The 27,129-nt window shown below is 40.8% G+C and overlaps 2 protein-coding genes and 7 pseudogenes across 3 annotated transcripts; all 9 read right to left on the bottom strand.

Annotated features, from left to right (window-relative positions):
* Window positions 1–591: 591 nt before the first annotated feature.
* LOC148104390 (5S ribosomal RNA) lies at window positions 592–710 on the bottom strand (annotated as a pseudogene).
* A 390-nt stretch (window positions 711–1,100) lies between these two features.
* Window positions 1,101–1,219, bottom strand: LOC148104389 (5S ribosomal RNA; annotated as a pseudogene).
* A 390-nt stretch (window positions 1,220–1,609) lies between these two features.
* Window positions 1,610–1,728, bottom strand: LOC148104388 (5S ribosomal RNA; annotated as a pseudogene).
* A 390-nt stretch (window positions 1,729–2,118) lies between these two features.
* On the bottom strand, window positions 2,119–2,237 carry LOC148104387 (5S ribosomal RNA; annotated as a pseudogene).
* Window positions 2,238–2,627: 390 nt separating this feature from the next.
* LOC148104386 (5S ribosomal RNA) lies at window positions 2,628–2,746 on the bottom strand (annotated as a pseudogene).
* An 889-nt stretch (window positions 2,747–3,635) lies between these two features.
* On the bottom strand, window positions 3,636–3,754 carry LOC148104385 (5S ribosomal RNA; annotated as a pseudogene).
* Window positions 3,755–4,144: 390 nt separating this feature from the next.
* On the bottom strand, window positions 4,145–4,263 carry LOC148104384 (5S ribosomal RNA; annotated as a pseudogene).
* Window positions 4,264–6,509: 2,246 nt separating this feature from the next.
* On the bottom strand, window positions 6,510–7,998 carry LOC148104383 (lymphocyte antigen 75-like). Its single transcript, XM_087839421.1, has 5 exons — window positions 7,959–7,998; window positions 7,435–7,812; window positions 6,975–7,334; window positions 6,742–6,833; window positions 6,510–6,605 (listed from the first exon to the last, which is right to left on the bottom strand). Exons 1-5 carry the CDS (start codon window positions 7,996–7,998, stop codon window positions 6,510–6,512), a joined length of 966 nt encoding a protein of 321 aa, XP_087695547.1.
* A 14,262-nt stretch (window positions 7,999–22,260) lies between these two features.
* Window positions 22,261–26,794, bottom strand: LOC148104382 (actin filament-associated protein 1-like). Of its 2 annotated transcripts, XM_087837790.1 has the most exons (8): window positions 26,670–26,794; window positions 26,022–26,167; window positions 25,626–25,740; window positions 24,600–24,839; window positions 23,718–23,847; window positions 22,827–22,991; window positions 22,556–22,746; window positions 22,261–22,476 (listed from the first exon to the last, which is right to left on the bottom strand). In XM_087837790.1, exons 2-8 carry the CDS (start codon window positions 26,147–26,149, stop codon window positions 22,261–22,263), a joined length of 1,185 nt encoding a protein of 394 aa, XP_087693916.1. In that variant the 5' UTR covers window positions 26,150–26,167; window positions 26,670–26,794. The 2 variants fall into 2 exon arrangements, with proteins under 2 accessions (XP_087693916.1, XP_087693917.1); XM_087837791.1 differs by lacking the exon at window positions 24,600–24,839.
* Window positions 26,795–27,129: the final 335 nt, after the last annotated feature.

The following is a 27,129-nucleotide window of genomic DNA, read 5'->3' as shown; positions in this document are numbered from 1 at the left end:
CCCTTACTGCTCGCTGGCTCCCCCTCCCTTACTGCTCCCTTACTACTCGCTGGCTCCCCCTCCCTTACTGCTCGCTTGCTCCCCCTCCCTTACTGCTCGGTGGCTCTCCCTCCCTTACTGCTCCCTGGCTCCCCCTCCCTTACTGCTCCCTTACTGCTCATTAGCTCCCCCTCCCTTACTGCTGCCTTACTGCTCGCTGGCTCCCCCTCCCCCTCCCACTCTCAATCATCAAGTGTCAAGTGATGAGGTGGCCAGTACCTGAACTTACGAACACAATCCTATAACCCTACCTGCATGCTTGCCTAATACCCTAACCCAAAGACTCAGTTTAGCATTTATCCAGGAGCACAGGCCCTGGATTTTTGAAGATGGCCTCAGGAACCAGCACAGGGCCTGGTTTGGTGTAGTTAGCCTCGGCCAGCAGCACTGGCCCTGATGTGTTGTAGGTGGCCTCAGCAAGCAGAACAAGACATTGGTGAAAACAGCCAAAAGCAATGTTGTTAATGTGCCCTCATTAATGGGCAGCTGCTTTGGGTCTTTCAATACACCCCTTCTCTGGATCAAAAGCAGTTCAATGACATGAAAATGAAAGGCTTACAGCACCAGGTATTCCCAGGCAGTCTCCCATCCAAGTAGTAACCAAGCCCAGCCCTGCTTAGCTTCCGAGATCAGACGAGGTCAGGTGTGCTCAGGGTGGTATGGCCGTAAGCTGCTGCCCACAGCACAATGTGTCAATTTATGGAATCAAGTGATGAGGTGGCCAGTACCTGAAGTTACGAACACAATCCTATAACCCTACCTGCATGCTTGCCTAATACCCTAACCCAAAGACTCAGTTTAGCATTTATCCAGCAGCACAGGCCCTGGATTTTTGAAGATGGCCTCAGGAACCAGCACAGGGCCTGGTGTGGTGTAGTTAGCCTCGGCCAGCAGCACTGGCCCTGGTGTGTTATAGTTGGCCTGAGCCAGCAGAACAAGACATTGGTGAAAACAGCCAAAAGCAATGTCGTTAATGTGCCCTCATTAATGGGCAGCTGCTTTGGGTCTTTTAATACACCCCTTCTCTGGATCAAAAGCAGTTCAATGACATGAAAATGAAAGGCTTACAGCACCAGGTATTCCAAGGCAGTCTCCAATCCAAGTACTAACCAAGCCCAGCCCTGCTAAGCTTCCGAGATCAGACGAGGTCAGGCGTGCTCAGGGTGGTATGGCCGTAAGCTGCTGCCCACAGCACAATGTGTCAATTTATGGAATCAAGTGATGAGGTGGCCAGTCCCTGAAGTTACGAACACAATCCTATAACCCTACCTGCATGCTTGCCTAATACCCTAACCCAAAGACTCAGTTTAGCATTTATCCAGCAGCACAGGCCCTGGATTTTTGAAGATGTCCTCAGGAACCAGCACAGGGCCTGGTGTGGTGTAGTTAGCCTCGGCCAGCAGCACTGGCCCTGGTGTGTTGTAGGTGGTCTCAGCCAGCAGAACAAGACATTGGTGAAAACAGCCAAAAGCAATGTCGTTAATGTGCCCTCATTAATGGGCAGCTGCTTTGGGTCTTTTAATACACCCCTTCTCTGGATCAAAAGCAGTTCAATGACATGAAAATGGTAGGCTTACAGCACCAGGTATTCCCAGGCAGTCTCCCATCCAAGTACTAACCAAGCCCAGCCCTGCTTAGCTTCCGAGATCAGACGAGGTCAGGCGTGCTCAGGGTGGTATGGCCGTAAGGTGCTGCCCACAGCACAATGTGTCAATTTATGGAATCAAGTGATGAGGTGGCCAGTACCTAAAGTTACGAACACAATCCTATAACCCTACCTGCATGCTTGCCTAATACCCTAACCCAAAGACTCAGTTTAGCATTTATCCAGCAGCACAGGCCCTGGATTTTTGAAGATGGCCTCAGGAACCAGCACAGGGCCTGGTGTGGTGTAGTTAGCCTCGGCCAGCAGCACTGGCCCTGGTGTGTTGTAGGTGGCCTCAGCCAGCAGAACAAGACATTGGTGAAAACAGCCAAAAGCAATGTCGTTAATGTGCCCTCATTAATGGGCAGCTGCTTTGGGTCTTTTAATACACCCCTACTCTGGATCAAAAGCAGTTCAATGACATGAAAATGGTAGGCTTACAGCACCAGGTATTCCCAGGCAGTCTCCCATCCAAGTACTAACCAAGCCCAGCCCTGCTTAGTTTCCGAGATCAGACGAGGTCAGGTGTGCTCAGGACGGTATGGCAATAAGCTGCTGCCCACTGCACAATGTGTCAATTTATGGAATCAAGCGATTAGGTGGCCAGTACCTGAAGTTACGAAGACAATCCTATAACCCTACCTGCATGCTTGCCTAATACCCTAACCCAAAGACTAAGATTAGCATTTATCCAGCAGCACGGGCCGTGGATTTTTGAAGATGGCCTCAGGAACCAGCACAGGGCCTGGTGTGGTGTAGTTAGCCTCGGCTAGCAGCACTGGTCCTGGTGTGTTGTAGGTGGCCTCAGCCAGCAGAACAAGACATTGGTGAAAATAGCCAAAAGCAATGTCGTTAATGTGCCCTCATTAATGGGCAGCTGCTTTGGGTCTTTTAATACACCCCTTCTCTGGATCAAAAGCAGTTCAATGACATGAAAATAAAAGGCTTACAGCACCAGGTATTCCCAGGCAGTCTCCCATCCAAGTACTAACGAAGCCCAGCCCTGCTTAGCTTCCGAAATCAGAAGAGGTCAGGCTTGCTCAGGGTGGTATGGCCATAAGCTGCTGCCCACAGCACAATGTGTCAATTTATGGAATCAAGTGATGAGGTGGCCAGTACCTGAAGTTACGAACACAATCCTATAACCCTACCTGCATGCTTGCCTAATACCCTAACCCAAAGACTCAGTTTAGCATTTATCCAGCAGCACAGACCCTGGATTTTTGAAGATGGCCTCAGGAACCAGCACAGGGCCTGGTGTGGTGTAGTTAGCCTCGGCCAGCAGCACTGGCTCTGGTGTGTTGTAGGTGTCCTCAGCCAGCAGAACAAGACATTGGTGAAAACAGCCAAAAGCAATGTCGTTAATGTGCCCTCATTAATGGGCAGCTGCTTTGGGTCTTTTAATACACCCCTTCTCTGGATCAAAAGCAGTTCAATGACATGAAAATGAAAGGCTTACAGCACCAGGTATTCTCCCATCCAAGTACTAAACAAGCCCAGCCCTGCTTAGCTTCCGAGATCAGACGAGGTCAGGCGTGCTCAGGGTGGTATGGCGGTAATCTGATGCTCACAGCACAATGTGTCAATTTATGGAATCAAGTGATGAGGTGGCCAGTACCTGAAGTTACGAACACAATCCTATTACCCTACCTGCATGCTTGCCTAATACCCTAACCCAAAGACTCAGTTTAGCATTTATCCACCAGCACGGGCCCTGGATTTTTGAAGATGGCCTCAGGAACCAGCACAGGGCCTGGTGTGGTGTAGTTAGCCTCGGCCAGCAGCACTGGCCCTGGTGTGTTATAGTTGGCCTGAGCCCGCAGAACAAGACATTGGTGAAAACAGCCAAAAGCAATGTCGTTAATATGCCCTCATTAATGGGCAGCTGCTTTGGGTCTTTTAATACACCCCTTCTCTGGATCAAAAGCAGTTCAATGACATGAAAATGAAAGGCTTACAGCACCAGGTATTCCCAGGCAGTCTCCCATCCAAGTACTAACCAAGCCCAGCCCTGCTTAGCTTCCGAGATCAGACGAGGTCAGGTGTGCTCAGGATGGTATAGCAATAAGCTGCTGCCCACAGCACAATGTGTCAATTTATGGAATCAAGCGATTAGGTGGCCAGTACCTGAAGTTACGATGACAATCCTATAACCCTACCTGCATGCTTGCCTAATACCCTAACCCAAAGACTAAGATTAGCATTTATCCAGCAGCACGGGCCGTGGATTTTTGAAGATGGCCTCAGGAACCAGCACAGGGCCTGGTGTGGTGTAGTTAGCCTCGGCCAGCAGCACTGGCCCTGGTGTGTTGTAGGTGGCCTCAGCCAGCAGAACAAGACATTGGTGAAAACAGCCAAAAGCAATGTCGTTAATGTGCCCACATTAATGGGCAGCTGCTTTGGGTCTTTTAATACACCCCTTCTCTGGATCAAAAGCAGTTCAATGACATGAAAATAAAAGGCTTACAGCACCAGGTATTTCCAGGCAGTCTCCCATCCAAGTACTAACGAAGCCCAGCCCTGCTTAGCTTCCGAAATCAGACGAGGTCAGGCTTGCTCAGGGTGGTATGGCCGTAAGCTGCTGCCCACAGCACAATGTGTCAATTTATGGAATCAAGTGATGAGGTGGCCAGTACCTGAAGTTACGAACACAATCCTATAACCCTACCTGCATGCTTGCCTAATACCCTAACCCAAAGACTCAGTTTAGCATTTATTCAGCAGCACAGGCCCTGGATTTTTGAAGATGGCCTCAGGAACCAGCACAGGGCCTGGTGTGGTGTAGTTAGCCTCGGCCAGCAGCACTGGCCCTGGTGTGTTGTAGGTGGCCTCTGCCAGCAGAACAAGACATTGGTGAAAACAGCCAAAAGAAATGTCGTTAATGTGCCCTCATTAATGGGCAGCTGCTTTGGGTCTTTTAATACACCCCTTCTCTGGATCAAAAGCAGTTCAATGACATGAAAATGAAAGGCTCTGATTGGTGGATTCAATTTGAGCAGATCCAGGCTTTTTGACTCTCATAGATACAGTTGAAAATATAAAGCTGAAAAAAACCCCTGAAGAAGCCGATGTCAGTTTTTGAAAAAGTTTTTGAATTTCTCATAACTTTACAGAAGTGTGTGTGTTTGTGTGTGCTTTGTGACTCAATTTTTATTCGTTGGTGACCAGCATCCATTAGTGATTTCAACTTGACCAGATTCAGACTTTTTGACTGGCATAGAAACTTACAGGACACTTCATGCTCTGTTTGTCTCTGTGTGCCCTTTTGTGTATGTGTTTCTATGTCTGTGTGTATGCTTGCATCTATGTTTGTACGCATTGTTTTCTGAACATGGGTTATGTGTCTGTGTGTGTTCCTATTTGTAAACATTGCTAGGCATGTCATTTTTGCCTTAGCTTTGTGTATCTGCCGGCAGTTCCTTTGTAACTTTTCTAATGTTTCTGCCTTAGCAGAAACATTAGCTAGAACTTCAGCTTTTTGAAGCTGGCCGTTTTGCATTTCCAATATTTCTGCTAAAGTTATTACTTTTCTGCTGAATTATACTATTTCAGTTCCTGTTTTGCATTTCTACTACGTGTTACTATTATACTACTGTATATTAAGTTGTACTCTTACAACATTTTTCAAAGTTTTTAGGTTTGTGCTACATATTAACATTTCTGCTGTATTACAACACTTTTGCCATGTTGTACTATTTCTGCCAAGTTACTATATTTCTGCTGAGTTACAACATTTCTGCTATATTCCCCTTTTCATATAGGATTTTTGCAAACACTTTATGTTTCTTCTTAAGTTTCTTCAAAGTTATTATATTTTTGCTCAGTTGTTATTCATCTACAAAGTTATTACAATTTCAACAACTTTTCAGATACTGACTTCAGCTTCTTCAGCTATTTTCAGCTTTTTAAGCAGTTTTCAGCAGACAGCTTCAGCTTTAAAGCATCCACACAGCATTTTCGCAGGAAATGCAAATTTTTCTAGTTTACACTGTAACTCACACGTTCAATTATTTAAATTTGATAAACACACTTTAGAGAAAAAACAAAACTTTATTCTATTTTCATCATTTCCCGTCTTTCCCGTCCCATTTCCCGTCTTCATTAATATGAAAATCACTGTTAGGCTGCGTTCTTAATGAGAAACATATTGCATTAATCTCAATCAGTTCTACTCTAGCGAAGCACTCAAAATTCCATGTATGAATATGTCTCCAAACAATAATAATGATGATGGCATGGTGGTTAGCACAATTGTCTCATGGCAAGAACAAACTTTAGAATTTTTCTTTTGGCTGTATTTATCTGTTGCTTTTCACTTATTATAGTACTGCAGGTCTTTCCCATCAGAATCCAGCTATGGTGATTTGGCTTTTTGAACTGTTAGTAGGAATCAGAATGCAATGAGCAAAAGTAACAAAGCCAGGCATGACATTAACAACTAGGTTACAATAAGCTTTTATTACACTATGAACTTTTTTAAAGGTGCTATATAAATCAATTTTATTGTTATAATGTATAGCTTTATGAGGAATTTCATTTGAATAAAGTCGTAACAAAGGCTAATAATGAAAGCTGATGTCAGCCTGCATAACATTACAAAATAAGTCTTTCATGCAACAGAACACTGATTTGTCCTCTAAGCATTCATAAACAGCTTCTAAAATGCCTGTTTACACAGGTATTGTCTACATTACACAAACAATATTATTAAAGAAGAAAGATCTATTTTAACATTTTATTTAAAAGGGTTCCAATCTAATATTCAGGAATGCATTGTGGATATTAATAAAGCAAAGACGCACTAATTTCAAAGCTCTGTCTTCTTTCATGTTTCCTCTTTCTGAAATACTAATTTATGAGGCTGCTCTCTCCAAGTCAGGGTGACAAAGCTCACTCCTTGCTGGTTCAACCTTAACTGGAACTGGGAGACACAAACAGCAGCCATTTAAAACATTTACTCAAATTTAAATATATTTGTTTTGTTTCTTAATTAAACATTTGTTCTTAATTGGCCTGCGATCAGGCTGAAAAAGGAACCATTTAAACTCAGGACTTACCTTTTTCAGGATTTCTGATTTCACAATAGGATCATTCAAATCCAGAGCAGAGGACCCAGGATTCAGTCTCAGCTTAATTATCTGCTGTTTTACTAGTATGGAATGGGGAGAGGAATTTAACATGCCTGGAATTATTTCTGACATACTAGAAATGTGAAAGTTAATAAATGAGCATTAAACATGAGTTTTCCCAATGTAATCCAGTCTCTTCCACTGAAGGTAAGGAAACTCACCAGGTGGAGGGAAGTTGTAGCAGACAAAGGGTAAGCTTGTTTCACAGGACAAAAACCTAAATTTTCCTGAACTTTTCAAAGCCAAAACACCACACATGACTGCCATTGAGTCAATCGGGTTTGCAACGTTGTCAAAATAGCCAAAGTTGAATCTGCTCTGATCGGACCAAAAAAACCAATTAGGCCTGCTTAAACCAATCCATGCCCGATCGCCACTTGGCACCAAGCTCTGGACCATCTGGTTCTCTATGTCGTTCTTCACAGTGACCAGGCTTGTGAAGTTCTGGCTGCAGCAAGCCTGAGCACTCCCCCAATCCATTGCTTCATCAACAAGAACAAATTCAGGCTCTAACTGTGTTCCTGTAGTTAGGGATTGGGTAAAACCACAAGTGAATGTGTCGGCATAGTAAATTTTAAAATTATCTTTATCAAAAAAAATAATGTCTTGCTCTGTACTCACCATTATTACAGATAAATGGATATTCTTGTATCCATATCTCATCCTGCCATCCTCCATCTTCTCCAATGGAGACGCATGTTTCTCTGGCTCCATAAAAATCTGGTTCATTAGTATTATTTTCCCAGTTCCTATATTCAGCTCCACGTCCTGTGGTCCTATCTGACCACATCCAGGCAATTTTAGCGTACAGACCAATCCAGATCTCAGCGTTGTTACCAGTTGAAGATACTATGTTCATCAACTGGTTCATTTGGACCATGTTGTCAATAGTTGCCAGGTCTTTATATCTCTGTCTACAATAGGTCTGAGCCATGGTCCAGTTCTTTGCATCAGTAACATAGTGGTACTGACGATACAGGCAGGTGGAGATGTGCCACCCTGTGAAAGTAGCAATTTTGATTTGTTTAAGATTGTATCCGTAGTCTCATTCTCTTTATAAATAACCCATCAGTACCTTAAAACACTTTTTGACTGTATGTTAATATACAAAGCATTATTAGAAATTTATCAGAGAGTTCACTGACCTGTAAGATGTAAAAAAAACAATAAGATCCTCTTCTGCATGATATTACTGTGTGGGTTGTTTGAGTCAGGATGCTGTTTATATCGCTGTTGCTCAGGCAAATGTAAGAAAATTCAATTCAAAGTAGAAGAAGGAGATTGACGAGCAAAACAACAGCCTTTTATGATCAGATCTGTCTTTTTGATAGACCAGTATAGTGTCTGCATCACTGCAGATTCCTCCCAAATCCATCTTTCATTTTCTGACTAGCCTCTCGCCCAACACGTGAATAAGACCCAGAGATACTTTAGTCCTTCACTTGGAGAAGCAACTCATCCCTGACCCAGAGTGGGCATGCCACCCTTTTCCAGTTGAAGACCATGGCCTCAGACTTGAAGGTGTAAAGTGAATCGCTCCAGTGAAAGCCGAAGGCCACCACCAGATGGATCCAATAGAACCAAAAGACAGACATGAGACTCTGAGGCGCTTCTGGCTACACCTAGAAATTCTTTCAGTAAAAAATTGTGAATATAATCTGTGACAAAGGGCAGCCCTGGTGGAGTCCAATACCCATCGTTAACCAGTCCAACTTATTGCAGACAAGCCTGTATTCAGTTATACAGAGATTGAATGACTTGTAGCAACAAGCAAGACACCCCATACTTTGACAACGTGGCCCACAGGATTATCTGAGGGATGCGTTGAAGTGTCTCCAAGTCTACAAAACCCATGTAGACTGCTTGGGAAAACGCCAACACATGAATATCCTTAAGACAATAAAGAACTGATCCAGGGTTCTGTGACCAGGATGAAAACCACATTCTTAGATGCGCTGACTGCGGACGCGCCGGTGCTCCCAAATCACACGACTAATTTACAGATGATGTACCAGGAAATTGCAGCCTTGGTGAAGCAAAACGTTTTTGGAGTGACAGCAACAAGAAAAAGCGAGTTTTGATATGTGAGATTTGTGACACGTGGCATGTTTGGAGTGTATAGCCAGTGTGTCTTGTGTAGTTAGTGTGTTTTTGTTTTGTGTGTCAAAACAATGAGGCCACTACTGAATGTCACTGTTGCTCCTCCGTCTTGTGGTGGACAAACTATTATGTGAAGTGGCACAGATTTTTTGTGTGGTATTTTCATGTCTCACCTGACTGTTACTATAATTTTAGTCACAGTTTTAAATAGTTCTACGAAAAAGGCCTGAGGCATTGGCTCAGATTCTGCTTTATCTAAAACATATCAGTGGGATTAAGGAGGTCCTCGAAGTATTGCTTTCACTGCCTGCCAGAGGCGGGTAGTAACGAGTTACATTTACTCCGTTACATTTACTTGGTTAATGACGCTAGAGTTCAACGCACATGCAAACCGCTCGTCTCTACTGCTTTAACTGTTAAATTAGAAGGCAATACTGTGGGTGACAGGGTTTATTATGTGAAACAGCAGCTTGTTTAGTTTAAACAGTCTGCATTAAGCTGGGCAAACACTGCGATTTTTTTTCCAGTCACGTTATTCAGCTCCTGCTCAAACTGTACAATTGAATCTCAGGGGTTAGAAGTTCATAGGTCACGATGCAGGGTCTATATGGCCTGATGCTCTGATGCGACTTGAGTGCTCAAACTGTGTGTCCATAACATGAAACCTATCATACAAAATCTGTCTCTCGCTCTCCCTCTCTGTCTTTTACTCACACACACACACACACCACGACCACCGTCAACTTTGCTAAATTACTAATGAAAAACATTGACCAGGCAGCTGCAATTGATCAGCAATGTCCATCCAACTCTTTTCATGGTTGTTGTAGTCGTGATAATTTTGTGAGGCAACATTGAAAAGCCTCGGATACGGAAGCGTAGAGCTGCCACCCAGGCAAAAGAAAAATAGAGCTATATCACATTATGGGAAAAGACGAGAAAGACAGTGTTGTCTTTCTCGTCTTTTCCCAGAGTAACAACCAAACAGGAGGATCTATTGGCTAGCAATCTGGAATTAATTGCAAACTGTTTGTGTGGGATATGAATGACAAGATTTTGTTTTTGGACAAGAGTTAGTAAAAAACATCTCCAGTGTGATCAAATCTTCTTGCCAAACATCTGCATTTTGCCAGTGTACAGCACTATAATGACCAGAGCTAATTCTTTTGAAAACCATACATCTTTCCACAGGTCTCACCTTCATCAGACATCACCTAGACTCAGAGCTGGATGAGGCCTGCACAAACAGCAGCCTAACTGACTAAGATGATGGATCCACGGGGTCAGGAAAGCCAGAAGAAGGGGAGCTGGAGAGGTACCTTTCATGTCCATTCACTGGATCTATTGCATGGCTTTCCTCACATCAGGAAGCTGTCGATTAAAATCAGTATAGCTCTTCCTGCATCTGGAGCTCGTGAAGGACTTCTCTGTCATGCAGGACTCCTGTTAACTGCTAAACAGTTACAGCCTCACAGCAAGAACCTTGAGAGCAAACTGCAGCTGAAGCTTAACCATTACTTCACTGAGTGAAGAAATGGCACATTTTTGCTAAATATGCAGAAATAAATGCACACTTATATAATTTATGGTAAACTGAGCTGCCTTGTATGTTGAAGTTGCCTCGTTCTAATGTTTTCTCTGAGGCTGCTATGCCATTTGGAGCAAAAATGAATATAAAGTTTACAGCATATCTTGTCACTGGAAAGTGTTTGCACTGTTTATATATTTATTATTTACTGTAGGTATTGCTGAAAAAAGCTTTGTTATGAAAAACTGAAATCTGGAGATTAGAATTTTTGTGCCTTATTTTGTTGATGTTTTTACATATATATTTGAAAATACAAAAATTTATTTTTGTTTGCCTGATAGCATTTATTTATAAAATAAATCGGACATTTCAAACAGTTACTCACTACTTGAGTAGTCTTTTCGCCAAGTACTTTTTTACTCTTACTTGAGTAACTTTTTTGACGACTACTTTTCACTTTTACTTAAGTAATAATATTTTAAAGTAATGCTACTCTTACTTGAGTACAATTTTTGGGTACTCGACCCACCTCTGGCAGTGCGTGCCTATATCCTCATTTGAAGTCAGCCACACCCCATCTGCATATATATATATATATATATATATATATATATATATATATATATATATATATATATATATATATATGCACAGTGCCAAATGTTGATGTCAACATTTTGATCTTATATCTCCCAACAAGGTATGTAAATTTCTACAGAAGATGTATTTTCATAATACTGATGGTGCAATACAATCTTTACTTTTGTACTAGGTGAAGTGTTTGCTATGTGCCAGGGAGCTGGGATATAACAACACCTCATCCATGCTTAGGCACTACAGAGCTTTGCATGAGAATAGGGGGAACACCGATTGTGGAGCAAGACCAGGTGAGCCATCAAATGTCATGATAATATAGCAGGCAGTAATGTTACTAAATGATATAACAATATTATACAACTGTTATAAGTTACGTGTGTGATATTTATATTTGTGCTTTGTTTTTGTTGTCTTTCCTCAGGAGAACAATCTCTACTTTGGCTCCCGGAGGAGGCGGATGCACTTTTTCTCCTTTCTCTTATCTTCCCTGCTTATGTCCTTGTCTAGTCTCGTGTTTTTTTTGTATTTTCCCTGGAACATTCTCTCACAGTCTGTTCTCTAAAACCTAAAAGAGGAATTATGGATTGCAATTTACACCCCTTTCTCAACGAGAAGTTTGGGCTTGGGTGAGCCTGAGTGCTGAAGATATCTACCTATTCGGAACCATGGTAACAGGGTTCTGGCTGATCGGAGCTGGCTTGGCCCTGACTTATCGAAGAATTAAGAAAGCGGAACCGGCTGTTCAAACCCCTACAAGGCTGCCCGCTGGGATTGGAACGATGGGAGAGGCGTGAGTTTCTCAAAATGGGCTCATTGAGTCAGCACGGATAAGATCTTGGAGAGGCTACGGCTGCTGTGAATACTCAGAATAAGATCTCTGACTGCAGACTGGATATATCTCGGAAGGGCTAGCCCGGAATAACATCTCTCTAGCCCGGAATAACATCTCTGGGCGCAAATTGGATGACATCTCGGGGAGGCACACTGCTGTGAGTTCTCAGAAATTGGCTCCTTGAGCACAAGAAATGACAACATCACAGAACGCAAGTATGGCGAAGCTCGGGGCTCTCCAACGGGAGATTGAGAGACCAGTGTTGGACTGTAGAACTGCTTTGAAATTCATATGAGCTGTTCGTACTAAAGTAAAAAATACCCTCACTTATGCGGATACCCCTTTGGCGCCAGCTGCAAGGCCGGAGCTGAACAAAACACCCTGATAACGACTGTGTTTAGTCTGCTCCTTCCCATTCCATGCAAGGCCACCTGGGTTGGCTGGAAGACTGTTTACTTAGCCTGCCAGGGCGAAGGACACTGTCTAAGCTGAACTATGGACACGCACACACATACATATACTGATACTGATAAGCACTCACTGACGCATCACCCTCCCTACCCCGGATCCAACGCCACCTCCAACGCTTACCTCCCCTCTGATGTGGACATCGGGTCAGTTGGAGGCGCAGTCGAAAGATTGCAGCGGTCCCAGATCAGATGTACACACCGGAACTCTTTCCCATGTTGCTGTCTGTGTTTATTGTGCTATGGTGTGTTGATATCTGTGCATTCCTGTATTATCCTTCTGTGTTACACATTTTGATGTTTTTTTTCCTCGCTACCTAGCCTGACCTGTCTCCCCAATGTGATGTTTGTGTATTGTATGTACGGTCGGCAAGGTCTGTCATCTCGGTTGTGGGCAAAAGACCTCCAACTGACAAATAAAGGCTATCTCTCTCTCTCAAATAGATGAAAACCTGTTTAGCATGGTGATTGAGGACTCCCAGCCATTTAGCATTGTGGAGGACAAAGGATTTAAAAGATTTGTTAAATCATTAAATCCTAGCTATGTTCTCCCCACTAAAAAGGCCATAAAAGCAGTGAAAATGTATTTTTTTACAGAATAAAATGTGGGCATGACTGAGCCTCAGTCTGTAGCTGTCCATACCTCAACATTACAAAAGCACAACCACTGTCCACACCCCAACCACACCTCACCTCACAGTAAATGATCATTTCCATTTTAAGCATTTCCAAATAATCATTTTCCATACTGCCAGTATAAATATACACAGTATACTGCCATCACTACAATATACATGTTTTACACACTCCTTTTGTTGTTGACATTTACAGGCTGTGTGCAAAAGGCCACACTCTTCAAATTCATGCCAACTAATATTTTTACGTCCAGTAGGTGTCCTACTAGAGCAAATGAAGCTTCAAGACGCTTTGCGCTGGGGTGAACCAATTGGATGAAAAGCTTCAGTGCTTCATGAAGCTTCATCTGCCCATCACTACTACCAGGGGACCTAGAAGGGAGAAATACATCGCCCACGGAGGATGCCGAAGCACGCTCCAATAGACGCACACACACAGTACTCTCAAGGTAAGCACTCTTTCGCACACACACACAACAAGTGGAGATCAACGATCACCGGTGTCACGTCTGCACAGCTGTTTTATACGTAAGCTGTGGGGCGTAGCCGGGCATGCCAGAGTGTCTTAAAGAAATATCCACACGCCACGACCAAGGGGGGGGTCGTACCCCGTACACATGGAATATGTAACGGTGTGGAGAGATAGTCTCGATATGCTAGAGAACTGTCACTATACAGAGATGTGCTTCTGAATGTGGATGATGTGTCTTCTGATTTTGTAATTAAAGTTATGCTTGTGTTAAGTGATGTAAACAACCAATCGATCTACACTCTTCAGACGTCAAAATTGATCATTCGATTTTTTATGACACAGTAATGGTAAGTGTTCCCACCTACTACTCTTTGTAACTTAACGTGATTCTTCCATTTTCGTGTTTTGGACATGATTTTGGAGTCCATCTTCGCAGTAGCGATTGACTGCAAAAAAAACCCTACCGGAAATGTACAACTCTACATCTGGTCTTAAAACAGGAAGTTAGCATTTTCTTGTCAGGGTCTATTGTGTCAGAGAAAATCTCATGTCCTCTTCATGCAGCTGAGTACATTCAGTTTTTAAAACCGAAGCTCTGCAGGTCTGAGATCAGTGGCTTTCTGAACCACTAAATTGTGGTACTGTTAATGCTGATATATAGTGACACCAGTTAAATGGATGATACCTTTGACTTTTTGTCTTTAACTTTATCAATTAAACAGCTGAAGCTTTCACTGACAGCACATGTGATAATTTAACCTTTGTACTGTTTTCATCAGTTAATTTTAACATGTGAAAATGTTGGATGATCGGTCTGCTGTCACTGGGTGGAGCTGAGGTCTGAATCTGAGGGCAGCTCCTGCATTCACAAAGGGAACAGAACCATCACAAACTGAAATATAAAGTTTATCCCTCAAATCTGAAATAAAGCTGATCCTCCCTGTCCTCACACACTCACATTTTTTTAGTTCTACATTTCTGCTGACATATGAGCTGTTTATTTACAATGTGCAAAACCTTATATACTATATTTACCTTTGACCTGTTGGTGCTTTTTGCATGATGAACTGCAAAGATGAGATGATGGAGCAGGTTTCAGGCCCGGTTCAGTCTTCTGCTGCATAGTAGACAGCAACATGCAGAGGTATTATAACTGGTGTTTGAGCTGCTGCTTGAGAATTGGACAACAAATATTAACGCTTTCAATTATTTTTCTCAAAGGATGTAAGCTGTAAGCACTACCGGACATCTAACGCTGTGAACAATACCTCATTAAGATTAATTCAGACTGTTTTTTTAACTGAAACTAATTCAGTAAAATAAATACACAGAGTCAGTACTAAAAGTTAATCAGTGGAAAAATTAAACAAATTTTAACTTAAGCTGCCAAATGTCCATAGCCAAATGGCCATAAATAGCAAAAGCTATTTATGTACTGGTCCTTAGGGACTAGCAAAGCGCTATACAAATACAGGCCATTTACCATTTAATCGATAGTGAATGAATTATGAGGTGCTACTGCAGTGCAACCTTTTTTAAACTTTGGTGTTACTGTCTTTACAGATGTGGCAAGAGACAGAAAACGTGCTGCTGTTTGCACATATTTAATAATCAGCTCTGCACAGGAGCTGTAGAGTCCAGCCTGTTGCTCTTACAGTATAATACTCATAATAAACGTACAGTAATGGTTTTTCTCAGGATAAATTAATTAACCTGCACAGATGAGCTAAACGAACTTTACAAAATTAGTTATTTTTTATTTTAGTCTGACGCCAGTACTGCAGCCAGACACAAGGGGGCAGTAGAGACATTTTGGCTTCATTTCTGGGGAGTTATCTGACTCATGTGAAAAGAGACTTTTTAATATATTTAAGATGACAATAAACGAAGCAGCTATAACTCCTCCAGACAGTTACATTGAATTCTGTGCTTGAATAATGAATTGTACAATACATGATGCATTTCTAAGTTCATTTACGATTTCATGTTTTAAAATTATTTTATTTATTCAAACATTCAAACAACACTAAAGTAATTTATTATTTAACAAGTTAATTTAAAATAAAAAAAACGTTTTAAATGAAAATTTTAAACCTTATTATTACTATTAATAAATACTTCAAATCACAAAAAATTAAATTCTCAATATAAACCGCATTTGAAAAACTATTTTCGAATTCTAAATTAAAACACAGATTTTCAAAATCATTTTTAAAACACAATTTAAATGGATAAAAAAAAAAAAGATTTATTTCTGACATTTAAAATGGCGATTTGTGCCTCTCATTTGAAAATCCATTTCCCTTTCCTGTAAACTCGCGGATTAGCTTTTCAGATTAGCCTGCCTGGATTTTTCTACACAGCTGTGCACTGCCGAAAAGCGTGTGTGCTTGAACAAAGGCCATTCAGCTGCGGGCTTTACACTCTTGCCCGACATGGATATATGAAGAATGAAGGAGCTCTCCAGGGAAACGTAGTGCGCCTGTGGACTCAGCTTGACCACCTGTTGAAGGTAGTTTGATACCATGGCTAATTCTAGCATCACCGCATGTAGCCCTGCTGTTCTAAGAAAATATTACCCAGCTGAACTAGCTAGCATTATCTCCAGTCTTAGCAGAGGACAGTGACACTATTATTTTAACCGGCAAAAGTTGATTCTATTCATCTTATGTACCTTTTTTGGATGAGTGACAAAATGTTTCTCCCACTAAAAAAGATAAGACTTGATGAACAGAATCAACTTTTTAAGATTTCCTTACCTGGATGATTGAGCATACATCAAGACACTATTGATTTAAGTCCATAAGTGTGCGCAAACATTTCTTGCCTCTTGATTTAAATTTCTGAATCTAAAAAGTGAATGCATTTAAAGCAGGAACTGCACACCTAGCCATCAAAAGGTTGGTGAACTTAGGGTACTCATCCTACTGTAGGGTCCTGTTAAAAAAAATCACACAAGCATCACATCACCTCTGGTTATATTTTGTAAATTACAATCATAAACTATACATTCCAGTCATCCACTAATCAGTATTTTTTTTTGAGTAAATGGATGTCACTGATAAATCAGTAAACATCCATCACTACGTTCTCACTATTAAAAAGTACAATTATTTTCTAAATAGATTCATTATTCTCAGTCAGCTACACACAAACCAAGCTATCTAAATCTTGCTGGGTTTGATGGCTTGATAGAATTAATCAAAAAACAAAAATTGGAAGAAAAAAAAAACTTCCATTTTTGCAAAATATACATTGAGAAAATTTCTGCTTTTGTCTGTGTCAACAAAATTAAAATAATTGTGAACGTACACTGACCATCAAAGAACAACATAAAAGCTTCTTCTGACATGAGAATTGTAGAACAGTGAAATCTACTACGTCCTGATGAAGCTCTATAGACTAGCTCTACCATACACATGACTAAAGTGAAACTCGACTGACAAATTTAAAGAAAATTTCCAACTCTGACTCTGTCACTAGAAAATTTCAAACCTCTTACACTTTTAATGCTAGGAATGATGATGGATTCTGAGTATTGGATGTGCATAACCTGTAGAACACTGGAAGGAACACTTCCAGAAATCAATGTCTATGAAAAGTTTGTATCTAGATCTATCTACAAATTCAGGTTAAAGCTCTAACATTTAAAGAAGAAGCCAGATGTGAATAGGTCTGGAAACACTGCCATTTGCCCTGGGCCAAAGCTCATTTAAAACGATTGGAAAACTGTTCTGTGGTCAATACATTGCTCTGCTTTTGAAAAGAACCAACAATAAGGCACAAAGTCCAAGACCGGTTTGTTCGGAGGTTTATTAATTTATGTACAAGTGTGCCTGTCCCCGAGTTGGAGACTGTCTGTGATATAAAACAAGAGAAAATGTATATGGTGCAAAAGAAAAAAGAAAAAAATTCAAAGCCCTCCTGCCCTTCTACAGTACTACATTTACCAAGCTATGTACAGCAGGTTCACATTTACTGACATCAGACATCCTTTTTTGTTGCAGGTCAACACTTGCTGACCACCATCTCTTGTCCCATCTTCAAGCTAACATGCTTGTAAAACCTTAGGGATATCATTCAGGCAGGAGACAGGAAATATTTACATCACCACGAACCAGTGAGTGTCTGTGTGTTCAATGAGTTCCAAACTGAGTGCATGCTTTCACTACATCTGTCAACACTCCCCATAAAGTAAATTAGCCTTATATACATAGTAGCAAAGCTTAGGCAGTGAAACATCGTCCAAAAACAACAACAAAAGAAACACCATTATCAGTGTGACACTGATGAATGTATGTGTGTTTAACAGTGTGGAAATCAAACTCACAGTCTTTGATTGAGCAGAACACACAGCAGTGTGAGTTTACAAGTGCCCCACTTTTAGTCAGTGTAATGTTGAAGGATTTGCAATGTGCCATGAAGACATCTCTGAGCAACACAAGCACACACACACAGAAAGAAGCGCAAGTTCTCCATTAACAATACAACTATTACAAAGCATGGATGATGATGCTCTTAGTGAGGCCTTAATTAGAAACATTTTAATAAACATATAGGCTGTATAATATGTATTTTATTTGGGTCTGTCACCAGTATGGCCTTTCTTGATAAACTGGTCTGATTTGTCATATTTTCAATTTTAACTTTCACCAGTGAGTGAGAGTATGGACTGCAGGCAGGTACTCTTAAAAAATGTCACCTGACTATATGTTGTTCCTAAACTTGTTTACATCATTAATGGTGCCTTCACAGAATGAGCGAGCTTCCCATGCCATGCGCACTAATTTCACTTTGTTATAGCCAACCATGTTACTATCTAATCTAACTGTAAGGCATCCTGTTGTTCTTTAAGCGTTACACCTTTCCTGTCTTTTCTGCTCCGCCTACTCTTTATATTAACAATGTTCACATATTTCACCACATATTAAAAAAAAATCTTATATGTGAAATCGAATATGTAAATTTAACAGGTTATATTTATATTTGACTCAGCATCTAATCTACTTTCAGTTAGTTGGTCAGCTTTCTGTTCATAAACTTCTCTAAACTGGCAGAAAAAGACATCCTTTTGGAAGTTGTCCAGACCACACATGTCTGTATTCAGTCATGGTTGTTTTAATGCAAAAAGAAAAGCTGAAACAAACAGAATAAACAAGGAACTTACCAAACCAACACAAACTTACCATCGGATTACCCATAGCAATAAAGTCACAGATATAAAATATGGACATTCATATTAAAACACGCTTCAAGTGTGATTCATCATGATCTGTGTGTGAAAAGGTCTTTAGCTTTTCAAACACTTAACACAATTAACAAAATCTTCTGCTAGCCATGAGTCGGTGTTTCTGACAGTTGGGACAATTGTATTTGTACTTCTTCAAACATCAATGAGAGAGGAGCTACATTGTTGCCAGGCTGGTGTGTGTTACAATTATTGTTACTACAACAGAGGCATCATGACTGATGACCAATTATGTTGTGGGAAAAGGGAGAGTGAGCAGAGCCACAAACTCTACGAAAATACTTTAAATACGTCAACATAAATAAACACAGGGAAGCTAGTATTTCCTTTAACATTTACAAATAAATACTTGGTTTTGACCTTGGACCTTTTTAACTTCAAATGGCTGGAACACATTTTGAGAGGAAAAATAAAGACAGGTGTTTGCTTGAAAAGATGTCAAAGCGGAAAACACAAGTTGCACAAGCAAGTACACTGAACATGCTCAATAGTATAAAAGTTTATGTTGTGGTACTTACAGTATACTCAAACTAGGCATGTGTTTTAGTACATGTGAATGCTATGCATGTATCCTCCTCAGCACACCTTCTGACGGTATTTTGTTTTTTTGTTTTTTAAATAAATATATACACAATTTCAAAAAAAGAGATTGGAGGAAGACGGATGCAAGGGTGTATGTGATGGGTTTATGTGCCGGTCTTCTGTTCCCATTCCTGCAAACAAACACAAAGACTTGGTTTGCATACTTGTACACAGATTGCAAGTATTTGCATTTGCTGGGATTCTCTCATTTGTTTACTACCTCAATGCATTTTTCATTGCTAGTCAGTACCAAATTAAATGAGCAGCTACATCACACTTATGTACGTGTTTGTGGAGTACCTAAACTCACTCGCTTGTAGTTCACTGAAGCATGCAGTGAAATACAAACTTTATTAACCATCTTTATTAGCCTCACTGGTTATCTAGTTGGTGGAACTCCTCTGTGGACCTTGACACACACACACACAGCTGTTCTCTGCACTGCAGGAATCCTGAACCATAACGCTGCTGACCCGATCATTCTTATGCAAGTTGTTATGAGCTAACTCACACTGTTTCCACTGCTACCACACAAGTTCAAGACAAATGTAATTAAAATTACATATATTACATATGACTAAAAGAATGGGGATACTAACGTTACATTCATATTTAAATATGTCGATATTTTAGGAGTGACAAAACCATCTTAAGCCGAGGAATGCATCTTTTAGATGTATCAGAGCCTTTCAGAAGGTTCCAAGAAGTTGATTGCTTAAAATACTCAGCCTACTGTTTTATAACAGCCACATCACACAAAACAGGGAAGTCAAAGAGAATAAAACCAGATTTCAAAAACAAAAGACCCTGTCCACACCAAACAATGGATCAAACAATGTGCTTCCAAAAAGGTCCCAGCATAGTTTAAAGTTTTGCAAAAGACAGAGCTAGTCAGAGATGTAAAGTTAAAGGCACACTAGAAAAATTTGCATTTCCTGCGAAAATGCTGTGTGGATGCCTTAACGTTGAAGATGTCTGCTGAAAAAAGCTGAAAAAGTTGCAAAGAGTTGTATGGTGGTGAAGACACTTAAAATTCTGCTGAATACAGGTGAAGAAGCAGAAAATTTTGTTGAAAAGTGGTGAAAAGGCTGAAAATTTTTCAGAAAAGAGATGAATCAGCAGAATTTGGGCTGAAAAGAGGTGAAAATTCTGCTGAAAAGAGTTCAATCAGCAGAATTTCTGCTGAAAAGAGTTCAATCAGCAGAATTTCTGCTGAAAAGAGGTTTTTGCTGAAAAAAGCTGAAAAAGCTGGGATTTGTGCTGTAAAGTGGTGAAAAAATTCAAAATTCTGCTGAAAAGAGATGAATCAGCAGAATTTCTGCTGAAAAGGGTTTTTTGCTGAAAACAGCTTAAAAAGCTGGGATTTGTGCTGTAAAGTGGTGAAAAAATTCAAAATTCTGCTGAAAAGAGTTCAGTGAGCAGAATTTCTGCTGAAAAGAGTTCAGTGAGCAGAATTTCTGCTGAAAAGAGTTCAATCAGCAGAATTTCTGCTGAAAAGAGGTGAATGAGCAGAATTCTGCTGAAAAGAGTTTTTTGCTGAAAACACCTGAAAAAGCTGGGATTTGTGCTGAAAAGTGGTGAAAAAATTCAAAATTCTGCTGAAAAGAGTTCAATGAGCAGAATTTCTGCTGAAAAGAGGTTTTTGCTGAAAACAGCTGAAAAAGCTGGGATTTGTGCTGAAATGTGGTGAAAAAATTTAAAATTCTGATGAAAAGAGGTGAATCAGCAGAATTTCTGCTGAAAAGAGTTCAATCAGCAGAATTCTGCTGAAAAGAGGTTTTTGCTGAAAACAGCTGAAAAAGCTGGGATTTGTGCTGAAAAGTAGTGAAAAAATTTAAAATTCTGCTGAAAAGAGTTCAATGAGCAGAATTTCTGCTGAAAAGAGTTCAATCAGCAGAATTCTGCTGAAAAGAGTTTTTTTGCTGAAAACAGCTGAAAAAGCTGGGATTTGTGCTGAAAAGTGGTGAAAAAATTTAAAATTCTGCTGAAAAGAGATGAATCAGCAGAATTTCTGCTGAAAAGGGTTTTTTGCTGAAAACAGCTTAAAGCTGGGATTTGTGCTGAAAAGTGGTGAAAAAATTCAAAATTCTGCTGAAAAGAGTTCAGTGAGCAGAATTTCTGCTGAAAAGAGTTCAATGAGCAGAATTTCTGCTGAAAAGAGTTCAGTGAGCAGAATTTCTGCTGAAAAGAGTTCAATGAGCAGAATTTCTGCTGAAAAGAGGTGAATGAGGAGAATTCTGCTGAAAAGAGTTTTTTGCTGAAAACACCTGAAAAAGCTGGGATTTGTGCTGAAAAGTGGTGAAAAAATTCAAAATTCTGCTGAAAAGAGTTCAATGAGCAGAATTCTGCTGAAAAGAGGTTTTTGCTGAAAACAGCTTAAAAAGCTGGGATTTGTGCTGAAAAGTGGTGAAAAAATTCAAAATTCTGCTGAAAAGAGTTCAATGAGCAGAATTCTGCTGAAAAGAGGTTTTTGCTGAAAACAGCTGAAAAAGCTGGGATTTGTGCTGAAAAGTGGTGAAAAAATTCAAAATTCTGCTGAAAAGAGTTCAGTGAGCAGAATTTCTGCTGAAAAGAGTTCAATGAGCAGAATTTCTGCTGAAAAGAGTTAAAAACGTTTAATTGTTAACTGAAAGAAATTTTGCCATAAGCGGGATTTGAACCCGGGCCTCCCAGTCTGAGAACGGATGCTCATCTCACTGAGCTAAAACACAGGTCAACCCGGCAAGGAAAATCAGTGAGGCCACTGATAATGTGGCAGAAAAGGGCAAAAAATATTGCAAAAAAAATTCAATATCTCAAAAAGTATAGAAGTTATGAGCACCAAAAGTCATAGCAGGAAAGAGCAGAAAGAGCAGAATTTTTTAAGATTTGAACGGTGAAAATAGCATGAAAACTGAGGGAGTAGTTAAGGTCCTATGAGGGCATCCACACAATAAAGAGAAACAGGAACTCAATAGTGTGGATGCCTTTGAGGGCATCCACACAATTATATTCTCAGAGAAAGCCAGTCGCGTTGTGTAGCGTGACCTCTGACCTTAGCCTTCCTGAGGACATGTCCCCGGACTGCTGAGGGCTTCTGGCTGCCCTGCTGCCGGTAGAGCAGTGAGGCGCTGTTGACCGGCAGCGAGCAGGACTCGGTGTCACTGGTGTCACAGCTGGAGAATGGAGAAGACTCGTGTGTCCGTCGCAGCATTGCTGGTGACTATACAAGACAAAAATATGAAGGAAACATGAGTACACTAACGTGTCAGCACAAACTTATAAAGTAACTTCATACTCACCTGGAGGCCAGAGGAGCCAGCTTTCGGCTCGATGGTGAGGCCCAGGGTGACACCTCCGCTAAGGGCTTTCTTCAGGCTCTCTTTCACCTCAGTTAGCTCCAGCTCCAGGTTCACCCGCTCCTCCTCCTTCAGTTTGCACTGTTCTTCCAACTTCTTCAGGCGCTCTGATAGTGAAATATGTGAGCGTTTGCCTAATGTGAAAGAGAGGAGAAATATTACTTTATTAAACTCGTCTTTTAATGACAAGCACGTTTCTATCTCTCTCTCTTACCAGCCGCTGCCTCCACAGCAGCACGAAGGTCTCTCCTCTCCTTCTTCAGCTGAGTCAGGTGGTTTCTGATTTCCTGCTTCTTCTTCATCAGCTCTTCCTCCTTTGATTGCAGTCGCTTGGCATCAGCCTCCACACGGTTCTTCCCATACTTACACTGGTCCCCATCTACACAAGAAAAGTCGGGTTTCAAAAAGTTAGAAGCCAGAGACTGGGGTCATTTGCTAGCAGAGAGAGAGAGGGGGGGGATGAACTGCTTAGAAACCCATTGATCTCAGTGCCATACGCAGGAATTAATTGCCAAGCCTATGTTTCAGTGAAAAATACACTCATTGTGAATAACTGTGAAGAATCAGTCATATAAACCGCTGCTAATAGTTTCAAATTTAGCACTCTTATCTGTGGTACTCTAAACCCAACATGAAACATTTGGTGTTTGCATTCTGACATTTGGAGGAATTGCAAGCTACACTAAGTGGTTACAACCCTCCTCGTTCACACATTAGGCAAAAAATATTTTTCTGAACCACAAGGATTAACTCGACCACATTTCGCTCTCTTCCAATGAGCTAGGGTCTGTTTCTGCTATCGCGCCTCTTACCCTGGAGTTGGCAGGAGGCTCAAGGCCCACATGCGTCACATGGACTGTCTCGAGGGTAGGATAGGTTTAAAGGCTTTCAGTTATTTACTCCCCTCTACTTAAACCAACTGTAATTTAGATATCCTGCATTTTCCACATTGCTGTGGAACAGAATTTTGCTTGAAAGCAATCAGCGGTGAGAAGCCAGACACACTGTCTGCTATTCCTTACAGAGCAAGACCTGACTGGGAAAGGTGGGTGATATTTCAATTCAAGATGACTTCCTGTTGGTATCTTCAAATCTCAAAACTTACTGGAGTTGTTGCGCTTCAGAGACGCAGTCCCATTTGTGCCAATGACTCCATTCTTCTTTGGCTGGTTCTTTGGCTCTGGCTTCTGTTTTGATGCCACCCCATTGGTTGTTGCTCCCTTCTTTCCCTTTAGCTGAACAAACAGGAAGGACACAATTCAAATGACCCTTCAAATAGATGTTAGCAATGCCTATAAGCTATACACATACAAAACTGTACCAACATGCTCTTCCATAAAAAAAAAAAATAAACATTTCAAAGAAAAATGTGTAACTGTTGTTTATGCCACAGGTTTTCTACTTGGATTGCACTCAATATCACAAAGGTTACAAACACTTTTATTATTTCATTAATTTTCCTACACTGGACTACTGTAATTCAGTTATCACTTTGTTCTAAAAGTTTCACAAAAAGTCTAAGCTGATCCAGAATTATGCAGCCAGATCACTAACTGGGACTGGAAAGAGAGACTATATTTCTCCCATATTAGCTTCTTTTTATTTCTTCCTTTTAAATTCAGAATTGAATTTAAATCCTTCTCTTGCATTATCAGACATATCTAAACGACTGCACCTTATTATCCTAACAGATCACAGGAGACAGTTTCCTTTTCGGCTTCAGGAGACAGGCATCATCTCTACTTTTGTTGTTTGGTGTTCATAATGACACAGGAAGAAAATCAGCAAACAAACTCCAGTTCACACTAGTTTCATGTTGGCCTATTAAATACATAAACATAAGAGATCACTAAGTAAACAAACAGCGAAGGAGAATTAAAAACACTAAAAGTTAAGAGGAGGTTAAAACAAACCCTGAATTGTTAGACAGTTAATATGCAGAAATGCAAAAAGAAACATGAAGGTTATGCAGCAGAGTGTTAGTCACCTGAGCGGAGTCTTTAGTTTTAGAATCAGCAGACAGGAACTTAGAGGAGATTTTAGAAACAGGGGTTTTGTAGTGACAAGCAGAAGAAGATGCAGCAGTAGAAGAAGAAGCCTTGGGAGGACAGCTGGTGACTAGCTTGGGTGAGGGCATGTTCTCATAGAGCTCAGTGTTTTCATAGTGCAATTCCTCTTTCCGCTGGCGCCCCCCTGTGCTGGGAGTGGAGTACTGCATCTCTGGGTCCTTGGGTTAGACCAGGTGAGCATGCAATAAGCAGAAGATTTAAGAATAAGGAGATGCCATAAAGGGGTGGGGGGGAGGGGGGGGGGGGAATAAGGAGAACAGAAAGGAAGAAGATGATAGCAGCATTACTGCAGTATGTGAAATTAAAGAGCAATTGCTTTGACTTAACAAATTTAGTTTAGCTTCCCAAAATGGAGAGTACTGCTCCACGACTGAAAACATATTTAATGTTTCCTCTTTTTAATTGTTGATGAGCTTTTATCCAAGTCCTGTAACGTTAAATCACAGGTTACTCTTTACTCCTTTATTATAGCATCTTTTATGAATAAACAATGTTATATTCTCTGTCTGCTTGTCTTTATTAGTTTTATATCATTATTATCATGCAACAGTGTAATTTTGCTCTTCTTTGGGTGCAGACAGACTCAGCCCTCAGGTTTATATGTAAATCTGTCAGGAGGTCAATGAGTGCAGAAGGTAAAAGCTGTGGTATGCAAGGGGCCCGAGCACCATTATTGCAAATAGCAAAGTACATACCATTACTTGGTCTAATTTGATTTTAGGAAAGAAAAAGATTTTTATCATGCAGGCTCACTGGAACTTCTGAAAGTGTCATAACAAAAATGACACATTTTCCAATAATATGTTAATGATATGCAAAAAATGAAAAGCAAAGAAAGAATCAGCCAAGAGTTTGTAAGCAAACTAGAGGGTGCTGAAGTGAATTATCTCACACTTTTTTCATTGCAGTACATATGCAACATCAGCAAGCAGTTGTGTCCTTACCATTCCATTTATGGGCACATCATCATAGTGTAGTGCCATACCAGTGGGGCAGGCATAGCCACTGACTGGGTTGTCCAGATATGGGTTAGGAGACACGGCACGCTTACTGGTGAAACTAAACATAAAACATCACGATTGAGGCTTAAATATACAGTGCCCTTCATATATCTTCATTACCTGCGATTTTTGTATCTCTTAGTCTACAAAATAGTACAAACTATCGTATAAAAACAGGAAAATGAAAAAAGCCAGACATACTACGTTTCAACATATGAGTCATTGTGAGCTAATGAAATAAGAAATAAAACACATTAAGCACTAATTCTTTAAGAGTTCTTTCAGGTATTAACCAGAGAGAAAAAGATTCATGTGAAATGATGTGGATGCATCTCTCACCAGAAAGACTGTTTGGCAAGCTGGATGACGTTAGCAGTGGTCTCAACATCAATGTAGTCATAGTGCAAGGTGGCTGGGTCTGTGGTAGATCCAGTCTCAGCTAGCAAAACCCCCAACCAGCGACCCATCTCCTCAGAGGAGGAGGCCTGAAGGCAAAAGTCAGAGTTACAGAATATGCAATCCCGCCAGTGTCTGTGAAGAGTTAAATGTTTAAAAAGAGAGAAGGTTTATGATTTAGTGAAGGAGGACAGTAGAAACAGGGTGAGATGGAGGCAAATGATCCCCTAAAAAGACCAGCCAAAACAAGAAGAGGATCCTTATAAACTTTAAATTCCTTATTATTATTATCTGTTTAAATGAAGATAATAATAATTGGATTGTTTAAGGATAGCGTGCAGACTATGTGAGGAAATAGAATCAAAACAAACTGGATGGCAAATGGAGGAAGTTTGTGAAGACCAACAACATTAAACACAAAAATCACTGTGGGTGGAGGAGATATGGAGCACTCGAGAGGAAGATAAAAAATAAGGAGCAATATTTTCCTGCACCAGCTTAAGTGTGATTTAGTGGTGTTTGAGGCATTTCTAATTCCCTCAACAAAGTTTTTTTTCTATGAAAATCTCTCAAGTATGTAATCAAACTCACCTCCAGTACGGCCACTTCTTGGCTGTTACGAAGGAGGCGGAAGGCAAAGGGGTGTTTGTGATCAAGGCCGGGGCTGACCTCACAGCCTCGGAGGGGCAGTGAGGCTATGTGGCTCTTCAGGTCATCCCGGTCCTTGTGAAGGAGCAGCTGGTTGTCCTTGAGGCGGCACCAGCGCTCCCTCCAGCGGTTATTAGAGAGAACATTCAGGTAGCCTGTCAGAGCAAACACAGTCAAGAGGATACCATCTGAAAGAAGCCGTTACAGTGACAATATTTTTACAGGCCTGTCTAGTTGGGAGACATTTTAGTCGTACCTATTTGAGCCTAAATGAAGGAAATAATAAGACATAAAAGGCATTTCTATTTGTTTGTCCATCACTGGTCCTTATTGCACACAATGGGGTTAGCATGGACCCTTGAGTACATGGGTACTTCAGCATCTAGCTAGTGCTACTAGCTAC

The sequence above is a fragment of the Neolamprologus brichardi genome, chromosome 3 (assembly GCF_056152115.1).
Source record: "Neolamprologus brichardi isolate AB-2024 chromosome 3, ASM5615211v1, whole genome shotgun sequence".
NCBI classification, from domain to species: Eukaryota; Metazoa; Chordata; class Actinopteri; order Cichliformes; family Cichlidae; genus Neolamprologus; species Neolamprologus brichardi.
Note: the sequence above shows the minus strand (reverse complement) of the source record. Positions and strands in the feature narration are given on the sequence as shown.